General features: G+C 54.6%; 1 protein-coding gene across 5 annotated transcripts in view; it reads right to left on the bottom strand.

The window, feature by feature from the left end:
* Positions 1-22089, bottom strand: part of PLEKHA5 (pleckstrin homology domain containing A5) — a 110596-nt gene that overhangs the window by 34414 nt on the left and 54093 nt on the right. For 2 of the 5 annotated variants that reach the window (XM_069963656.1, XM_069963630.1), the window contains exons 6-14: positions 20678-20782; positions 20400-20472; positions 14812-14912; positions 12759-12874; positions 12163-12639; positions 11598-12057; positions 7360-7446; positions 4395-4511; positions 623-676 (exon numbers count right to left, since the gene is read on the bottom strand). In XM_069963656.1, the coding sequence (XP_069819757.1) occupies positions 623-676; positions 4395-4511; positions 7360-7446; positions 11598-12057; positions 12163-12639; positions 12759-12874; positions 14812-14912; positions 20400-20472; positions 20678-20782 (1590 nt within the window). The remainder of the gene's footprint in view (positions 1-622; positions 677-4394; positions 4512-7359; positions 7447-11597; positions 12058-12162; positions 12640-12758; positions 12875-14811; positions 14913-20399; positions 20473-20677; positions 20783-22089) is intronic. The other 3 variants (XM_069963641.1, XM_069963648.1, XM_069963635.1) reach the window with 2 other exon arrangements.

Below are 22089 nucleotides of genomic sequence, written 5' to 3'. Positions count from 1 at the left end.
CACTACGTATATTTCAGTCAGTATTGTGGTCCTCATATTGTAACCAAAACCAGGAGTGGATTAAATACACAGAAAGGATCTGTTCACACACTAGTGAAATTGAGTGGATGGCCGTCATATAGCAGTAAATAACGGCCATTATTTCAATATAACAGCCGTTGTTCTAAAATAACAGCAAATATTTGCCATTATATGGCGGCCATCCACTCAATTACATCATTGTGTGATCAGAGCCTTTCTGTGTTTTAATCCACTCCTGGTTTTGGTTGCAATATGAGGACCACAATACTGACTGAAATATACATATAGTGTGAACCCAGCCTATGTCCGTATTGCATCCGTAAAAAAATACGGACCCCATAGAGTTGTATTGGGTGTGTCAGTTACTGTCCGTACTAGGGCCTGTCTTTTTTTTGCGGAACGGATTGCAGCCCAGTACACAACACGGATGTCTGTATGGGTCCATTGAAATACATTGGTCCTATTTTTCTGCAGATCTGCAATTGCGGACAGGAACAGGGTGTGTGAATAGGGCGTAGGGCTGAATTTACAGAATCAGGGAAACCATAATTCTGCTCAGGCACACGCTTACAAATATACAGAATAACCATCCAAATCCCACCTGGTGGTCCACATAGACGACTGTCCTCTGAAGATGATGGGAGAGAATCTCATTCTAGCAGCCACAGTGGGAGCAGTAAAGATAGGATAGAGAATGCGTGAGAGATCAGAGTGCCCACATGATCAGAAGAAGACCATCACCCTCTACACAACATCACACATGACATCACTAACACATCCTAACCATACATACACAGGACTCATTGCATAAACCATACATAATACCATCAGCACCCCCCCCCCCCCAATACAGAGGAAGGTAGAGGACTGTGCAGACATCAGAGATCCCTTCTAAAATCCTCATGGACCCAGAATGAGGAGTCTTCATGGCTCCTGTTATCTCCACCCCAGGCTTGCTCCCCATAGACACGGTGTGTAGTGTCTGCATGGCTCTGGTGGTGGACACCCTGCCTCCCGTTACCTCCAGCTATCCTCCACATCAGCCCTATTTCTTATAGATCTGGTACCAGAAGTCTTCATGGCTCTGGTGGTGGACACCCTGCCTCCCGTTACCTCCAGATACCCTCCACCCCAGCCCTATTTCTCATAGACCTGGTACGAGCATTCTGCATGGCTCTGGTGGTGGACACTCCGCCTCCTGTTACCTCCAGCTATCCTCCACATCAGCCCTATTTCTTATAGACCTGGTACCAGAAGTCTTCATGGCTCTGGTGGTGGACACTCCGCCTCCTGTTACCTCCAGATACCCACCACCCCAGCCCTATTTCTTATAGACCTGGTACCAGTAGTCTTCATGGCTCTGGTGGTGGACACCCTGCCTCCCGTTACCTCCAGATACCCTCCACCCCAGCCCTATTTCTTATAGACCTGGTACCAGAAGTCTTCATGGCTCTGGTGGTGGACACTCCGCCTCCTGTTACCTCCAGCTATCCTCCACATCAGCCCTATTTCTTATAGATCTGGTACCAGTAGTCTTCATGGCTCTGGTGGTGGACACCCTGCCTCCCGTTACCTCCAGATACCCTCCACCCCAGCCCTATTTCTTATAGACCTGGAACCAGAAGTCTTCATGGCTCTGGTGGTGGACACTCCGCCTCCTGTTACCTCCAGATACCCACCACCCCAGCCTTGTTCCTCAGACCTGGTACCAGAAGTCTTCATGGCTCTGGTGGTGGACACCCTGCCTCCTGTTACCTCCAGATACCCACCACCCCAGCTTTGTTCCTCAGACCTGGTACCAGAAGTCTTCATGGCTCTGGTGGTGGACACCCTGCCTCCTGTTACCTCCAAACATCCTCCACCCCAGCTTTGTTCCTCAGACCTGGTACCAGAAGTCTTCATGGCTCTGGTGGTGGACACCCTGCCTCCTGTTACCTCCAAACATCCTCCACCCCAGCCCTATTTCTCATAGACCTGGTACGAGCATTCTGCATGGCTCTGGTGGTGGACACTCCGCCTCCTGTTACCTCCAAACATCCTCCACCCCAGCCCTATTTCTCATAGACCTGGTACGAGCATTCTGCATGGCTCTGGTGGTGGACACTCCGCCTCCTGTTACCTCCAAACATCCTCCACCCCAGCCCTATTTCTCATAGACCTGGTACGAGCATTCTGCATGGCTCTGGTGGTGGACACTCCGCCTCCTGTTACCTCCAAACATCCTCCACCCCAGCCCTATTTCTCATAGACCTGGTACGAGCATTCTGCATGGCTCTGGTGGTGGACACTCCGCCTCCTGTTACCTCCAGATACCCACCACCCCAGCCCTATTTCTCATAGACCTGGTACGAGCATTCTGCATGGCTCTGGTGGTGGACACTCCGCCTCCTGTTACCTCCAGCTATCCTCCACATCAGCCCTATTTCTTATAGACCTGGTACCAAGAAGGGGTTGGATGAAGGGAAGGGGGAAGGGCTTATGGGTAGATTCTACACCTACACATTTATGGTTATTTTGGTCTAAGAACTTGTCTAATCCTGTTTTGAAGCCTCCGCTGTTTTTGCTAAGACTCCCTAGTCCATTAAATCTTAGGATTCCAATATCTAGAGAATTTTCTTAGAATCCTTTGCAGCCATAATGGCTAGTTGGAGGATGGAGGTTGACCTCATGTTTCCAGATGTTTTTACACCACTTCATCTGATGGACAATGACCTGAAATCTTTTATGTCCTTCTCAAAACTCATAAGTAAACTTTGGTGGAAACTACTTTGTGCTGGATGAACATAAGGGTGAACTCTGACTTCTGCACAGTCCTGTATCCGCACAGCACCTACATTCCAGGAACAGATGGGTATGGGAGAGTCCAGAGTGGGGTGAGCATCATAATGAGCCTCCAGCACATGAGGATTGGGATGGGTAAGTATACATAATACAGGAGACTCCAGCACATGAGGATTGGGATGGGTATGCATCATACAGGAGCCTCCAGCACATGAGGATTGAGATGGGTAAGTATGCATCATACAGGAGCCTCCAGCACATGAGGATTGGGATGGGTAAGTATACATAATACAGGAGCCTCCAGCACATGAGGATTGGGATGGGTAAGCATCATACAGGAGCCTCCAGCACATGAGGATTGGGATGGGTAAGCATCATACAGGAGCCTCCAGCACATGAGGATTGGGATGGGTAAGCATCATACAGGAGCCTCCAGCACATGAGGATTGGGATGGGTAAGCATCATACAGGAGCCTCCAGCACATAAGGATTGGGATGGGTAATTATACATCATACAGGAGCCTCCAGCACATGAGGATTGGGATGGGTAAGCATCATACAGGAGCCTCCAGCACATGAGGATTGGGATGGGTATACATTATACAGGAGCCTCCAGCACATGAGGATTGAGATGGGTAAGTATGCATCATACAGGAGCCTCCAGCACATGAGGATTGAGATGGGTAAGTATACATAATACAGGAGCCTCCAGCACATGAGGATTGGGATGGGTAAGTATACATAATACAGGAGCCTCCAGCACATGAGGATTGGGATGGGTAAGTATACATAATACAGGAGCCTCCAGCACATGAGGATTGGGATGGGTATGCATCATACAGGAGCCTCCAGCACATGAGGATTGGGATGGGTAAGCATCATACAGGAGCCTCCAGCACATGAGGATTGGGATGGGTAAGTATACATAATACAGGAGCCTCCAGCACATGAGGATTGGGATGGGTATGCATCATACAGGAGCCTCCAGCACATGAGGATTGAGATGGGTAAGCATCATACAGAAACCTCCAGCACATGAGGATTGGGATGGGTAAGCATCATACAGGAGCCTCCAGCACATAAGGATTGGGATGGGTAAGTATACATAATACAGGAGCCTCCAGCACATGAGGATTGGGATGGGTAAGCATCATACAGGAGCCTCCAGCACATGAGGATTGGGATGGGTAAGTATGCATCATACAGGAGCCTCCAGCACATGAGGATTGGGATGGGTATGCATCATACAGGGGCCTCCAGCACATGAGGATTGGGATGGGTATGCATCATACAGGAGCCTCCAGCACATGAGGATTGGGATGGGTATGCATCATACAGGGGCCTCCAGCACATGAGGATTGGGATGGGTAAGTATACATAATACAGGAGCCTCCAGCACATGAGGATTGGGATGGGTATGCATCATACAGGAGCCTCCAGCACATGAGGATTGGGATGGGTAAGCATCATACAGGAGCCTCCAGCACATGAGGATTGGGATGGGTATGCATCATACAGGGGCCTCCAGCACATGAGGTGCATGCAGTGCGGTGTAGGTGGAGCCGCTATTACTATCAGTCATATATGCTGACCTTTGGGCTGCACGACTGCTGTAAATGCAGGAGCTGGGTGAGGGTGTGCTCCCGGATACTGCTCAACTCCGCCTGCTGTCTCCGCAGTTTGATTAATAAGAGTGTCAACTCCTCAGGCTGGAGTGCAGCATACAGAAGGAAAGAGAAGTCATTCTCAGCATCAGATGTGCCACCCACCACTCAAAAAAATATAAATCTTACACAAATACTAGGGGACAAAGAGAGGGAGGGACATATGCAGGGCTCCACCCCCCAATGTTCCGGAATAATCCTCACTAACTCATGGGGACAGGGACTGGGGGCAGCACATGACCCATCTCACAACCCCGGCCGACCCCAACCTGGCAGGCAGGCTCCTCTCTCCCTATGTAATAGCTGGCGGGCAGGCTCCTCTCTCCCTATGTAATGCCTGGCGGACAGGCTCATCTCTCTCTATGTAAGCCCTGGCGGGCAGGGTCCTCTCTCCCTATGTAATACCTGGCGGGCAGGCTCCTCTCTCCCTATGTAATACCTGGCGGGCAGGCTCCTCTCTCCCTATGTAATACCTGGCGGGCAGGCTCCTCTCTCCCTATGTAATACCTGGCGGGCAGGCTCCTCTCTCCCTATGTAATACCTGGCGGGCAGGCTCCTCTCTCCCTATGTAATACCTGGCGGGCAGGCTCCTCTCTCCCTATGTAATACCTGGCGGGCAGGCTCCTCTCTCCCTATGTAATACCTGGCGGGCAGGCTCCTCTCTCCCTATGTAATACCTGGCGGGCAGGCTCCTCTCTCCCTATGTAATACCTGGCGGGCAGGCTCCTCTCTCCCTATGTAATACCTGGCGGGCAGGCTCCTCTCTCCTATGTAATACCTGGCGGGCAGGCTTCTCTCTCCCTATGTAATACCTGGCGGGCAGGCTCCTCTCTCCCTATGTAATACCTGGCGGGCAGGCTCCTCTCTCCCTATGTAATACCTGGCGGGCAGGCTCCTCTCTCCCTATGTAATACCTAGCGGGCAGGCTCCTCTCTCCCTATGTAATACCTGGCGGGCAGGCTCCTCTCTCCCTATGTAATACCTGGCGGGCAGGCTCCTCTCTCCCTATGTAATACCTGGCGGGCAGGCTCCTCTCTCCCTATGTAATACCTGGCGGGCAGGCTCCTCTCTCCCTATGTTAGGCCTGGCGGGCAGGCTCCTCTCTCCCTATGTTAGGCCTGGCGGGCAGGGTCCTCTCTCCCTATGTTAGGCCTGGCGGGCAGGGTGCTCTCTCCCTATGTAATACCTGGCGGGCAGGATCCTCTCTCCCTATGTAATACCTGGCGGGCAGGCTCCTCTCTCCCTATGTAAGTCCTGGCGGGCAGGCTCCTCTCTCCCTATGTACGGCCTGGTGGGCAGGCTCCTCTCTCCCTATGTAATACCTGGCGGGCAGGCTCCTCTCTCCCTATGTAATACCTGGCGGGCAGGCTCCTCTCTCCCTATGTAATACCTGGCGGGCAGGCTCCTCTCTCCCTATGTAATACCTGGCGGGCAGGCTCCTCTCTCCCTATGTAATACCTGGCGGGCAGGCTCCTCTCTCCCTATGTAATACCTGGCGGGCAGGCTCCTCTCTCCCTATGTAATACCTGGCGGGCAGGCTCCTCTCTCCCTATGTAATACCTGGCGGGCAGGCTCCTCTCTCCCTATGTAATACCTGGCGGGCAGGCTCCTCTCTCCCTATGTAATACCTGGCGGGCAGGCTCCTCTCTCCCTATGTAATACCTGGCGGGCAGGCTCCTCTCTCCCTATGTAATACCTGGCGGGCAGGCTCCTCTCTCCCTATGTAATACCTGGCGGGCAGGCTCCTCTCTCCCTATGTAATACCTGGCGGGCAGGCTCCTCTCTCCCTATGTAATACCTGGCGGGCAGGCTCCTCTCTCCCTATGTAATACCTGGCGGGCAGGCTCCTCTCTCCCTATGTAATACCTGGCGGGCAGGGTCCTCTCTCCCTATGTAATACCTGGCGGGCAGGCTCCTCTCTCCCTATGTAATACCTGGCGGGCAGGCTCCTCTCTCCCTATGTAATACCTGGCGTGCAGGCTCCTCTCTCCCTATGTAATACCTGGCGGGCAGGCTCCTCTCTCCCTATGTTAGGCCTGGCGGGCAGGGTCCTCTCTCCCTATGTTAGGCCTGGCGGGCAGGGTGCTCTCTCCCTATGTAATACCTGGCGGGCAGGATCCTCTCTCCCTATGTAATACCTGGCGGGCAGGCTCCTCTCTCCCTATGTAATACCTGGCAAGCAGGCTCCTCTCTCCCTATGTAAGTCCTGGCGGGCAGGCTCCTCTCTCCCTATGTACGGCCTGGCGGGCAGGCTCCTCTCTCCCTATGTAATACCTGGCGGGCAGGCTCCTCTCTCCCTATGTAATACCTGGCGGGCAGGCTCCTCTCTCCCTATGTAATACCTGGCGGGCAGGCTCCTCTCTCCCTATGTAATACCTGGCGGGCAGGCTCCTCTCTCCCTATGTAATACCTGGCGGGCAGGCTCCTCTCTCCCTATGTAACCCCTGGCGGGCAGGCTCCTCTCTCCCTATGTAATACCTGGCGGGCAGGCTCCTCTCTCCCTATGTAATACCTGGCGGGCAGGCTCCTCTCTCCCTATGTAATACCTGACTGGTCCCCTTCCCCTGTCTGTGTAGATCAGCAGCAGATCAGACACTTATTTTCCTCACTATAATATATATATACACCCCCCATGATGTGACGGAGCTGAAACTTTTTTTTATACGTTCCATAAATTTCACCTACAAACTAAATATCTTTGGGAGCGGTGTGTGTGATTGTCAACTCTGTAAGCGGAGAGTGGCGGAGGAGCGTGCGCTCTCTCAGAGACGTCATGACACACAGACAGGTAGGATTCCGCCCATTATACTCAGTGTGACCATACCTTGAAGGTAGCGGGCCCCTGTAAGGGAGGGGGGTACACCCTGTTATTACAGACTGATGCAGCACTCACCGTTTTGCCTTGTAGACCCTGCGGTGTGATGGGCGGCACAGACAATCCCCCGGCCGCCACAGACCTCCTCTCAGGAGCAAAGCCCAGCTGCAGAGACACAACACACAATAGTATACACTATATACTGACACAGCAGTGACATCACCTCATGATATATTATACAGCAGTGACATCACCGCTCTCCAGATATCAGCTATATTATACAGCAGTGACATCACCGCTCTCCAGATATCAGCTATATTATACAGCAGTGACATCACCGCTCTCCAGATATATTATACAGCAGTGACATCACCGCTCTCCAGATATCAGATATATTATACAGCAGTGACATCACCGCTCTCCAGATATATTATACAGCAGTGACATCACCGCTCTCCAGATATATTATACAGCAGTGACATCACCGCTCTCCAGATATATTATACAGCAGTGACATCACCGCTCCCCAGATATCAGATATATTATACAGCAGTGACATCACCGCTCTCCAGATATATTATACAGCAGTGACATCACCGCTCTCCAGATATATTATACAGCAGTGACATCACCGCTCTCCAGATATCAGCTATATTATACAGCAGTGACATCACCGCTCTCCAGATATCAGATATATTATACAGCAGTGACATCACCGCTCTCCAGATATCAGATATATTATACAGCAGTGACATCACCGCTCTCCAGATATCAGATATATTATACAGCAGTGACATCACCTCTCTCCAGATATCAGATATATTATACAGGAGGTGACATCACCGCTCTCCAGATATCAGATATATTATACAGCAGTGACATCACCGCTCTCCAGATATATTATACAGCAGTGACATCACCGCTCTCCAGATATCAGATATATTATACAGCAGTGACATCACCGCTCTCCAGATATCAGATATATTATACAGCAGTGACATCACCGCTCTCCACATATCAGATGTATTATACAGCAGTGACATCACCGCTCTCCAGATATATTATACAGCAGTGACATCACCGCTCTCCAGATATCAGATATATTATACAGCAGTGACATCACCGCTCTCCAGATATCAGATATATTATACAGCAGTGACATCACCGCTCTCCAGATATCAGATATATTATACAGCAGTGACATCACCGCTCTCCAGATATATTATACAGCAGTGACATCACCGCTCTCCAGATATCAGCTATATTATACAGCAGTGACATCACCGCTCTCCAGATATCAGATATATTATACAGCAGTGACATCACCGCTCTCCAGATATCAGATATATTATACAGCAGTGACATCACCGCTCTCCAGATATATTATACAGCAGTGACATCACCGCTCTCCAGATATATTATACAGCAGTGACATCACCGCTCTCCTGATATATTATACAGCAGTGACATCACCGCTCTCCAGATATCAGATATATTATACAGCAGTGACATCACCGCTCTCCAGATATCAGCTATATTATACAGCAGTGACATCACCGCTCTCCAGATATCAGATATATTATACAGCAGTGACATCATCGCTCTCCAGATATATTATACAGCAGTGACATCACCGCTCTCCAGATATATTATACAGCAGTGACATCACCGCTCTCCAGATATATTATACAGCAGTGACATCACCGCTCTCCAGATATATTATACAGCAGTAACATCACCGCTCTACAGATATATTATACAGCAGTGACATCACCGCTCTCCAGATATATTATACAGCAGTGACATCACCGCTCTCCACATATCAGATATATTATACAGCAGTGACATCACCGCTCTCCAGATATATTATACAGCAGTGACATCACCGCTCTCCAGATATCAGATATATTATACAGCAGTGACATCACTGCTCTCCAGATATCAGATATATTATACAGCAGTGACATCACCGCTCTCCAGATATATTATACAGCAGTGACATCACCGCTCTCCAGATATATTATACAGGAGGTGACATCACCACTCTCCAGATATCAGATATATTATACAGCAGTGACATCACTGCTCTCCAGATATCAGATATATTATACAGCAGTGACATCACCGCTCTCCAGATATCAGATATATTATACAGCAGTGACATCACCGCTCTCCAGATATATTATACAGCAGTGACATCACCGCTCTCCAGATATATTATACAGCAGTGACATCACCGCTCTCCAGATATCAGCTATATTATACAGCAGTGACATCACCGCTCTCCAGATATATTATACAGCAGTGACATCACCGCTCTACAGATATATTATACAGCAGTGACATCACCGCTCTCCAGATATATTATACAGCAGTGACATCACCGCTCTCCAGATATCAGATATATTATACAGCAGTGACATCACCGCTCTCCACATATCAGCTATATTATACAGCAGTGACATCACCGCTCTCCAGATATATTATACAGGAGGTGACATCACCGCTCTCCAGATATCAGATATATTATACAGCAGTGACATCACCGCTCTCCAGATATCAGATATATTATACAGCAGTGACATCACCGCTCTCCAGATATCAGATATATTATACAGCAGTGACATCACCGCTCTCCAGATATCAGATATATTATACAGCAGTGACATCACCGCTCTCCAGATATATTATACAGCAGTGACATCACCGCTCTCCTGATATATTATACAGCAGTGACATCACCGCTCTCCACATATCAGCTATATTATACAGCAGTGACATCACCGCTCTCCAGATATATTATACAGCAGTGACATCACCGCTCTCCAGATATATTATACAGCAGTGACATTACCGCTCTCCAGATATATTATACAGCAGTGACATCACCGCTCTACAGATATATTATACAGCAGTGACATCACCGCTCTCCAGATACCAGATATATTATACAGCAGTGACATCACCGCTCTCCAGATATCAGATATATTATACAGCAGTGACATCACCGCTCTCCAGATATATTATACAGCAGTGACATCACCTCTCTCCAGATATATTATACAGCAGTGACATCACCTCTCTCCAGATATATTATACAGCAGTGACATCACCTCTCTCCAGATATCAGATATATTATACAGCAGTGACATCACCTCTCTCCAGATATATTATACAGCAGTGACATCACCGCTCTCCAGATATATTATACAGCAGTGACATCACCGCTCTCCAGATATATTATACAGCAGTGACATCACCGCTCTCCAGATATATTATACAGCAGTGACATTACCGCTCTCCAGATATATTATACAGCAGTGACATCACCGCTCTCCAGATATCAGCTATATTATACAGCAGTGACATCACCGCTCTCCAGATATCAGATATATTATACAGCAGTGACATCACCGCTCTACAGATATATTATACAGCAGTGACATCACCGCTCTCCAGATATCAGATATATTATACAGCAGTGACATCACCGCTCTCCAGATATATTATACAGCAGTGACATCACCTCTCTCCAGATATATTATACAGCAGTGACATCACCGCTCTCCAGATATATTATACAGCAGTGACATCACCTCTCTCCAGATATATTATACAGCAGTGACATCACCTCTCTCCAGATATATTATACAGCAGTGACATCACCTCTCTCCAGATATATTATACAGCAGTGACATCACCGCTCTCCAGATATATTATACAGCAGTGACATCACCGCTCTCCAGATATATTATACAGCAGTGACATCACCTCTCTCCAGATATATTATACAGCAGTGACATCACCGCTCTCCAGATATCAGATATATTATACAGCAGTGACATCACGGCTCTCCAGATATATTATACAGCAGTGACATCACCGCTCTCCAGATATATTATACAGCAGTGACATCACCGCTCTCCAGATATATTATACAGCAGTGACATCACGGCTCTCCAGATATATTATACAGCAGTGACATCACCGCTCTCCAGATATATTATACAGCAGTGACATCACCGCTCTCCAGATATATTATACAGCAGTGACATCACCTCTCTCCAGATATATTATACAGCAGTGACATCACCTCTCTCCAGATATATTATACAGCAGTGACATCACCTCTCTCCAGATATATTATACAGCAGTGACATCACCGCTCTCCAGATATATTATACAGCAGTGACATCACCGCTCTCCAGATATATTATACAGCAGTGACATCACCGCTCTCCAGATATATTATACAGTGCAGTGCAGTCAGATCCTGGAGATTATAGGGCAGGTAGGCACCCTTTGGGGATGGTTACCTTAGTGGTGTGAGGCTTACGCCGCTCTATGGTCAGGTCGCCCCTCTGCACTGGAGATGACACCTCCGAGCGATAGGCCCGGTGCGGGGAGTATGTGTGGTAGCCGGATATGGAGCCATGAGAGGGTGACATGGGGATGGAGTGCAGGGCCTGGTCAGAGATATGAACCATGGTCTTAGGACTGGTCAGAGACGAGTGCCGCCTCAGGGTGCTCTGTTTATTGTAGAACTGTCTCTGCTGCCATTCATACAGCTGCCACATGGTGTCATCCCGCACCGACCTCCGCTTCTCCTCAACCGGGACCATGCCCCGTTCATACAGCATGCCCGCGGTGCTGCAAACACTGTCCGGTCGCGTCTTGAGATTACGCGGAAGCGTCCTGTATCCCTCAGGGTAACGTGGTACCATCTGCGCCCGATAGCTGGGCATATTCCGTGGTAACGTCTGATAGGACAGGACTCTGTGTGAGCGAGAGAATAGAGGAGTCAGCAGTGCAAGAACACAAAACAGAAGGGCCCCCCCTACTCACCCCGCCGGTCTGGGAAGGGCCCCCCCCCACACTCACCCGCCATACTCCTCCTCGGGGCTCCTCTCCCTCTGGGTGCGGATCCACTGCTCCAGCTGTAACATGGAGTTGGTTCTCTGAATGACTCTGTCGGTCTCACCCTGTGCTAACACATGGCTGCCACGCTGGATGGTCCTGGAGTCGGTCTCTGAGAGGTGACCCTGCCCGTCGTGGACTCTGCTCTCAGGACCATTGGCATGGGTGGCTCTGTACTTGGCGGTGCTTGCGGCCAGGATGTCGTAGTCTGATGTGCAGGACTGATGCTTGACGCTGCTGATCTTGGTTAGGGGGCGCTCCTGACCATCCTTCTGGAAGCCATACTTCTCAGCCTCCCACGTGGCCTTCTCCTCCCCTCGTCCCAGGGTCAGCTCCTTGTTCTTCTGGTTGTTGTTGGTCTCTGGTCGGATCAGCAGCCGGTGGCTCACCACATGGTTGATCTCGTGTGGGGGAGGATGATCCAGTTTGGTGATCTCCATTCTGGGGAGAGAAGAGTTCATAAGACAAGACCCAGGAATCCCTGTCCAGGCGCTCTCTGCAGCCTCAGCCGATGCCAGACTGTGGCCCTGACCACACGGACACTGGTGCACTACACTTACCTTTTGACCGGCTCAGAATGCACCAGAGATGCTGCGGTCATCGCCCTCATCCACAGCTCCATCTCCTTACTAGTGTCACAACAGAAGTAATATGTCCGCATGTTAGAGTGCGCCGCCTGGTGGGGACACGGGGAAAGTTACTGGAAAAGAGGGAGAGAACACACATAATGAGCGGGGGGAGGCCTGTGTACATGATACAACACACAGAGCGGGAGACACAATGTGCTGCTGTTACACCTGTGTGTGTGTGTGCTGCTGTTACACCTGTGTGTCTGTGTGCTGCTGTGACACCTGTGTGTCTGTGTGCTGCTGTTACACCTGTGTGTCTGTGTGCTGCTGTTACACCTGTGTGTCTGTGTGCTGCTGTTACACCTGTGTGTGTGTGTTGCTGTTACACCTGTGTGTGTGTGATGCTGTTACACCTGTGTGTGTGTGTGCTGCTGTTACACCTGTGTGTGTGCTGCTGTTACACCTGTGTGTGTGTGATGCTGTTACACCTGTGTGTGTGTGTGCTGCTGTTACACCTGTGTGTGTGCTGCTGTTACACCTGTGTGTGTGCTGCTGTTACACCTGTGTGTGTGTGTGTGCTGCTGTTACACCTGTGTGCTGCTGTTACACCTGTGTGTGTGCTGCTGTTACACCTGTGTGTGTGTGTGCTGCTGTTACACCTGTGTGTGTGCTGCTGTTACACCTGTGTGTGTGCTGCTGTTACACCTGTGTGTGTGCTGCTGTTACACCTGTGTGTGTGCTGCTGTTACACCTGTGTGTGTGCTGCTGTTACACCTGTGTGTGTGCTGCTGTTACACCTGTGTGTGTGCTGCTGTTACACCTGTGTGTGTGCTGCTGTTACACCTGTGTGTGTGCTGCTGTTACACCTGTGTGTGTGCTGCTGTTACACCTGTGTGTGTGTGTGTGCTGCTGTTACACCTGTGTGTGTGTGTGTGCTGCTGTTACACCTGTGTGTGTGTGTGTGTGTGCTGCTGTTACACCTGTGTGTGTGTGTGCTGCTGTTACACCTGTGTGTGTGTGTGCTGCTGTTACACCTGTGTGTGTGTGTGCTGCTGTTACACCTGTGTGTGTGTGTGCTGCTGTTACACCTGTGTGTGTGTGTGCTGCTGTTACACCTGTGTGTGTGTGTGCTGCTGTTACACCTGTGTGTGTGTGTGCTGCTGTTACACCTGTGTGTGTGTGTGTGCTGCTGTTACACCTGTGTGTGTGTGTGCTGCTGTTACACCTGTGTGTGTGTGTGCTGCTGTTACACCTGTGTGTGTGCTGCTGTTACACCTGTGTGTGTGCTGCTGTTACACCTGTGTGTGTGCTGCTGTTACACCTGTGTGTGTGCTTCTGTTACACCTGTGTGTGTGCTGCTGTTACACCTGTGTGTGTGCTGCTGTTACACCTGTGTGTGTGCTGCTGTTACACCTGTGTGTGTGCTGCTGTTACACCTGTGTGTGTGCTGCTGTTACACCTGTGTGTGTGCTGCTGTTACACCTGTGTGTGTGCTGCTGTTACACCTGTGTGTGTGTGTGTGCTGCTGTTACACCTGTGTGTGTGTGTGTGCTGCTGTTACACCTGTGTGTGTGTGTGTGTGTGCTGCTGTTACACCTGTGTGTGTGTGTGTGTGTGCTGCTGTTACACCTGTGTGTGTGTGTGCTGCTGTTACACCTGTGTGTGTGTGTGCTGCTGTTACACCTGTGTGTGTGTGTGCTGCTGTTACACCTGTGTGTGTGTGTGCTGCTGTTACACCTGTGTGTGTGTGTGCTGCTGTTACACCTGTGTGTGTGTGTGCTGCTGTTACACCTGTGTGTGTGTGTGCTGCTGTTACATCTGTGTGTGTGATGCTGTTATACGGGGGGGTGAGAGGAGGTCACACTTTACCTATATACACAGCTGTAATCATCCTCCTCCTCCACAGAAGTCAAGGGACTCGTATCCAACAAAGAAAGAGAGACAATGAGAAGTGATGCACTACTACTCCCATCACCCCCCCCCCCCCCACACACACACACGATGCGAACCATGAGGGGCGTGTCTGCTGGAGATGCACACTCACCTTGAAGGCGTGTGCACGGTTAATGTGATCATCTGACACCACCGGGGATATCAGGAAGCTGGGAAGAAGGATGCTGCCGAGTACCCCCTCCTCCTTCTCATCTACAGGGAGAGAAGAGAGACAGTCACCGCCAGCTCCACCCCATGCTAAACAGTCCCCGCCAGCTCCACCCCCTGCTGGACAGTCCCCGCCAGCTCCACCCCCTGCTGGACAGTCCCCGCCAGCTCCACCCCCTGCTGGACAGTCCCCGCCAGCTCCACCCCCTGCTGGACAGTCCCCGCCAGCTCCACCCCCTGCTGGACAGTCCCCGCCAGCTCCACCCCCTGCTGGACAGTCCCCGCCAGCTCCACCACCTGCTGAACAGTCCCCGCCAAATCCACCCCCTGCTGGACAGTCACCGCCAGCTCCACCCCCTGCCGAGGACAGCCAGCTCCACCCAATGCTGGACAGTCGCCGCCAGCTCCACCCCCTGTTGAGGACAGACAGCTTCACCACCTGCTGTACAGTCCCCGACAGCTCCACCCACTGCTGAACAGTCCCCGCCAGCTCCACCCCCTGCTGGACAGTCACCGCCAGCTCCACCCCCTGCTGGACAGTCACCACCAGCTCCACCCCCTGCTGGACAGTCACCACCAGCTCCACCCCCTGCTGGATAGTCACCACCAGCTCCACCCCCTGCTGGACAGTCACCACCAGCTCCACCCCCTGCTGGACAGTCACCACCAGCTCCACCCCCTGCTGGACAGTCACCACCAGCTCCACCCCCTGCTGGACAGTCACCACCAGCTCCACCCCCTGCTGGACAGTCACCACCAGCTCCACCCCCTGCTGGACAGTCACCGCCAGCTCCACCCCATGCTGGACAGTCACCGCCAGATCCACCCCCTGCCAAGGACAGCCAGCTCCACCCCCTGCTGGACAGTCCCCGCCAGCTCCCCCCCCCCCCCCCCGTCGAGGACAGCCAGCTCCACCCCCTGCTGGACAGCAAACGCCAGCTCCACCCCGTCGAGGACAGGCACCGCCAGCTCAACCCCTTGCCAAGGACAGCCAGCTCCACCCACTGTCAAGGACAGGCACCTCCAGCTCCACCCCCAGCCAAGGACAGCCACCTCCACCCCCTGCTGGACAGTCACAGCCAGCTCCACCACCTGCCGGGGACAGGCATCGCCAGCTCGACCCCCTGCCGAGGACAGCCAGCTCAACCTCCTGCCGAGGACAGCCAGCTCGACCCCCTGCCGAGGACAGCCAGCTCGACCCCCTGCCGAGAACAGCCAGCTAAACCCCCTGCCAAGGACAGTCACCAACAGCTCTGCCCCCTACCGAGGACAGCTACCAACAGCTCCACCCCCTACCGAGGACAGCTACCAACAGCTCCACCCCCTGCCGAGGACAGCCACCGCTAGCTCCACCCCCTGCCAAGGACAGCCACTGCCAGCTCCACCCACCGCCAGCTCCACCCCCCGCCGAGGACAGCTAGCGCCAGCTCCACCCCCTGCTGACAAAAAACGTCAGCTCCACCCCTTCCGAGGACAGTCACCGCCAGCTCCACCCCCGTCCAAGGACAGTCACCACCAGCACCACCGCCTGCTGACAGCCACCGCCAGCTCCACCCCCTACCGAGATCCTCCTCAGTACAGTCACCTACAGCTCCTCACTCTGCCTCCTCCTCCTCCTCAGTACAGTCACCTGCAGCTCCTCGCTCTGCCTCCTCCTCCTCAGTACGGTCACCTGCAGCTCCTCACTCTGCCTCCTCCTCCTCCTCCTCAGTACAGTCACCTACAGCTCCTCACTCTGCCTCCTCCTCCTCCTCAGTACAGTCACCTGCAGCAACTCGCTCTGCCTCCTCCTCCTCCTCAGTACAGTCACCTGCAGCTCCTCGCTCTGCCTCCTCCTCCTCCTCAGTACAGTCACCTGCAGCTCCTCGCTCTGCCTCCTCCTCCTCAGTACAGTCACCTGCAGCTCCTCACTCTGCCTCCTCCTCAGTACAGTCACCTGCAGCTCCTCGCTCTGCCTCCTCCTCCTCCTCAGTACAGACACCTGCAGCTCCTCGCTCTGCCTCCTCCTCCTCAAGACAGTCACCTGCAGCTCCTCGCTCTGCCTCCTCCTCAGTACAGTCACCTGCAGCTCCTCGCTCTGCCTCCTCCTCAGTACAGTCACCTGCAGCTCCTCGCTCTGCCTCCTCCTCCTCAGTACAGTCACCTGCAGCTCCTCGCTCTGCCTCCTCCTCAGTACAGACACCTGCAGCTCCTCACTCTGCCTCCTCCTCCTCAGTACAGTCACCTGCAGCTCCTCACTCTGCCTCCTCCTCCTCAGTGCAGTCACCTGCAGCTCCTCGCTCTGCCTCCTCCTCCTCCTCAGTACAGTCACCTGCAGCTCCTCACTCTGCCTCCTCCTCCTCCTCAGTACAGACACCTGCAGCTCCTCGCTCTGCCTCCTCCTCCTCAGTACAGTCACCTGCAGCTCCTCGCTCTGCCTCCTCCTCCTCCTCAGTACAGTCACCTGCAGCTCCTCGCTCTGCCTCCTCCTCCTCCTCAGTACAGTCACCTGCAGCTCCTCGCTCTGCCTCCTCCTCAGTACAGACACCTGCAGCTCCTCACTCTGCCTCCTCCTCCTCCTCCTCAGTACAGTCACCTGCAGCTCCTCGCTCTGCCTCCTCCTCCTCAGTACAGTCACCTGCAGCTCCTCGCTCTGCCTCCTCCTCCTCCTCAGTACAGTCACCTGCAGCTCCTCGCTCTGCCTCCTCCTCCTCCTCAGTACAGTCACCTGCAGCTCCTCGCTCTGCCTCCTCCTCCTCAGTACAGTCACCTGCAGCTCCTCGCTCTGCCTCCTCCTCAGTACAGTCACCTGCAGCTCCTCGCTCTGCCTCCTCCTCCTCCTCAGTACAGACACCTGCAGCTCCTCGCTCTGCCTCCTCCTCAGTACAGACACCTGCAGCTCCTCGCTCTGCCTCCTCCTCAGTACAGACACCTGCAGCTCCTCGCTCTGCCTCCTCCTCAGTACAGTCACCTGCAGCTCCTCACTCTGCCTCCTCCTCCTCAGTACAGACACCTGCAGCTCCTCGCTCTGCCTCCTCCTCAGTACAGACACCTGCAGCTCCTCACTCTGCCTCCTCCTCAGTACAGACACCTGCAGCTCCTCGCTCTGCCTCCTCCTCCTCAGTACAGACACCTGCAGCTCCTCACTCTGCCTCCTCCTCCTCCTCAGTACAGTCACCTGCAGCTCCTCACTCTGCCTCCTCCTCAGTACAGTCACCTGCAGCTCCTCGCTCTGCCTCCTCCTCCTCCTCAGTACAGACACCTGCAGCTCCTCGCTCTGCCTCCTCCTCCTCCTCAGTACAGACACCTGCAGCTCCTCACTCTGCCTCCTCCTCCTCAGTACAGACACCTGCAGCTCCTCGCTCTGCCTCCTCCTCCTCAGTACAGTCACCTGCAGCTCCTCACTCTGCCTCCTCCTCAGTACAGTCACCTGCAGCTCCTCGCTCTGCCTCCTCCTCCTCAGTACAGTCACCTGCAGCTCCTCACTCTGCCTCCTCCTCAGTACAGTCACCTGCAGCTCCTCGCTCTGCCTCCTCCTCCTCCTCAGTACAGACACCTGCAGCTCCTCGCTCTGCCTCCTCCTCCTCAGTACAGTCACCTGCAGCTCCTCGCTCTGCCTCCTCCTCCTCCTCAGTGCAGACACCTGCAGCTCCTCGCTCTGCCTCCTCCTCCTCAGTACAGTCACCTGCAGCTCCTCACTCTGCCTCCTCCTCAGTGCAGACACCTGCAGCTCCTCACTCTGCCTCCTCCTCCTCAGTACAGTCACCTGCAGCTCCTCACTCTGCCTCCTCCTCAGTACAGTCACCTGCAGCTCCTCGCTCTGCCTCCTCCTCCTCAGTACAGTCACCTGCAGCTCCTCACTCTGCCTCCTCCTCCTCAGTACAGTCACCTGCAGCTCCTCGCTCTGCCTCCTCCTCCTCCTCCTCCTCCTCAGTACAGACACCTGCAGCTCCTCGCTCTGCCTCCTCCTCCTCAGTACAGTCACCTGCAGCTCCTCGCTCTGCCTCCTCCTCCTCAGTACAGTCACCTGCAGCTCCTCGCTCTGCCTCCTCCTCCTCAGTACAGTCACCTGCAGCTCCTCACTCTGCCTCCTCCTCCTCCTCAGTACAGTCACCTGCAGCTCCTCGCTCTGCCTCCTCCTCCTCCTCAGTACAGACACCTGCAGCTCCTCGCTCTGCCTCCTCCTCCTCAGTACAGTCACCTGCAGCTCCTCGCTCTGCCTCCTCCTCCTCAGTAGTCACCTGCAGCTCCTCGCTCTACCTCCTCCTCCTCAGTACAGTCACCTGCAGCTCCTCGCTCTGCCTCCTCCTCCTCAGTACAGTCACCTGCAGCTCCTCGCTCTGCCTCCTCCTCCTCAGTACAGTCACCTGCAGCTCCTCGCTCTGCCTCCTCCTCCTCAGTACAGACACCTGCAGCTCCTCGCTCTGCCTCCTCCTCCTCCTCAGTACAGACACCTGCAGCTCCTCGCTCTGCCTCCTCCTCAGTACAGACACCTGCAGCTCCTCGCTCTGCCTCCTCCTCCTCAGTGCAGACACCTGCAGCTCCTCACTCTGCTGCCTCCTCCTCAGTACAGTCACCTGCAGCTCCTCGCTCTGCCTCCTCCTCCTCAGTACAGTCACCTGCAGCTCCTCGCTCTGCCTCCTCCTCAGTACAGACACCTGCAGCTCCTCGCTCTGCCTCCTCCTCCTCCTCAGTACAGACACCTGCAGCTCCTCGCTCTGCCTCCTCCTCCTCCTCAGTACAGTCACCTGCAGCTCCTCGCTCTGCCTCCTCCTCCTCCGTACAGACACCTGCAGCTCCTCGCTCTGCCTCCTCCTCCTCAGTACAGTCACCTGCAGCTCCTCGCTCTGCCTCCTCCTCAGTACAGACACCTGCAGCTCCTCACTCTGCCTCCTCCTCCTCAGTACAGACACCTGCAGCTCCTCACTCTGCCTCCTCCTCCTCAGTACAGACACCTGCAGCTCCTCACTCTGCCTCCTCCTCCTCAGTACAGACACCTGCAGCTGCTCGCTCTGCCTCCTCCTCCTCAGCACAGTCACCTGCAGCTCCTCACTCTGCCTCCTCCTCAGTACAGACACCTGCAGCTCCTCGCTCTGCCTCCTCCTCCTCCTCAGCACAGTCACCTGCAGCTCCTCACTCTGCCTCCTCCTCAGTACAGACACCTGCAGCTCCTCACTCTGCCTCCTCCTCCTCCTCAGCACAGTCACCTGCAGCTCCTCGCTCTGCCTCCTCCTCCTCAGTACAGTCACCTGCAGCTCCTCGCTCTGCCTCCTCCTCCTCAGTACAGACACCTGCAGCTCCTCGCTCTGCCTCCTCCTCCTCAGTACAGACACCTGCAGCTCCTCGCTCTGCCTCCTCCTCCTCAGTACAGACACCTGCAGCTCCTCACTCTGCCTCCTCCTCCTCCTCCTCCTCAGTACAGTCACCTGCAGCTCCTCACTCTGCCTCCTCCTCCTCCTCAGTACAGTCACCCGCAGCTCCTTGCACTGCCTCCTTCTCAGTACAGTCACCTGCAGCTCCTTGTCTCTACTACAACCATGTCTTCTTCCTCACCTCTGTAGTAGAAGAGACACAAATCGGACAGGACGAACCAGCGCTTCTTCCATAGTTTCATCCCAGAATTTGCCTGCAAGACACAAGATGAGGGGTTCACTATGTTATGGAGTGCTCAGTGTCAGAGACAGAGTGTAAAGGTCCCTCCCATATCAGGTTGTAGTTCTGAGCAGCATCAACCTAAACACAGAGCAGAGGGTGTAAAGCATCAGGTGTGAGCACACAGCAGCGGCGGCCCCCAGGGGCCAATCACACAGTAGTGACACATCACCACTCACCTTCTTATAGAGCCAGCCGCGCATCATCACTGGGGCGTTCGGGTTTCTCTTTATGGAGTTTGACCTTTTTCCAAAGTTGTGAACTTTCCCGGATGATCGAGAGGGCTGAGGACAATAACAGACATGTTAGGTCACACTCCTCCCCGGCCAGGAGGATGGGGGCAGACGGACACACTCCTCCCCGGCCAGGAGGATGGGGGCAGGCGGACACACTCCTCCCCGGCCAGGAGGATGGGGGCAGGCGGACACACTCCTCCCCGGCCAGGAGGATGGGGGCAGGCGGACACACTCCTCCCCGGCCAGGAGGATGGGGGCAGGCGGACACACTCCTCCCCGGCCAGGAGGATGGGGGCAGGCGGACACACTCCTCCCCGGCCAGGAGGATGGGGGCAGGCGGACACACTCCTCCCCGGCCAGGAGGATGGGGGCAGGCGGACACACTCCTCCCCGGCCAGGAGGATGGGGGCAGGCGGACACACTCCTCCCCGGCCAGGAGGATGGGGGCAGGCGGACACACTCCTCCCCGGCCAGGAGGATGGGGGCAGGCGGACACACTCCTCCCCGGTCAGGAGGATGGGGGCAGGCGGACACACTCCTCCCCGGCCAGGAGGATGGGGGCAGGCGGACACACTCCTCCCCGGCCAGGAGGATGGGGGCAGGCGGACACACTCCTCCCCGGCCAGGAGGATGGGGGCAGGCGGACACACTCCTCCCCGGCCAGGAGGATGGGGGCAGGCGGACACACTCCTCCCCGGCCAGGAGGATGGGGGCAGGCGGACACACTCCTCCCCGGCCAGGAGGATGGGGGCAGGCGGACACACTCCTCCCCGGCCAGGAGGATGGGGGCAGGCGGACACACTCCTCCCCGGCCAGGAGGATGGGGGCAGGCGGACACACTCCTCCCCGGCCAGGAGGATGGGGGCAGGCGGACACACTCCTCCCCGGCCAGGAGGATGGGGGCAGGCGGACACACTCCTCCCCGGCCAGGAGGATGGGGGCAGGCGGACACACTCCTCCCCGGCCAGGAGGATGGGGGCAGGCGGACACACTCCTCCCCGGCCAGGAGGATGGGGGCAGGCGGACACACTCCTCCCCGGCCAGGAGGATGGGGGCAGGCGGACACACTCCTCCCCGGCCAGGAGGATGGGGGCAGGCGGACACACTCCTCCCCGGCCAGGAGGATGGGGGCAGGCGGACACACTCCTCCCCGGCCAGGAGGATGGGGGCAGGCGGACACACTCCTCCCCGGCCAGGAGGATGGGGGCAGGCGGACACACTCCTCCCCGGCCAGGAGGATGGGGGCAGGCGGACACACTCCTCCCCGGCCAGGAGGATGGGGGCAGGCGGACACACTCCTCCCCGGCCAGGAGGATGGGGGCAGGCGGACACACTCCTCCCCGGCCAGGAGGATG

The sequence above is a fragment of the Dendropsophus ebraccatus genome, chromosome 1, assembly GCF_027789765.1.
Source record: "Dendropsophus ebraccatus isolate aDenEbr1 chromosome 1, aDenEbr1.pat, whole genome shotgun sequence".
Classification (NCBI taxonomy): Eukaryota; Metazoa; Chordata; class Amphibia; order Anura; family Hylidae; genus Dendropsophus; species Dendropsophus ebraccatus.
Note: the sequence above shows the minus strand (reverse complement) of the source record. Positions and strands in the feature narration are given on the sequence as shown.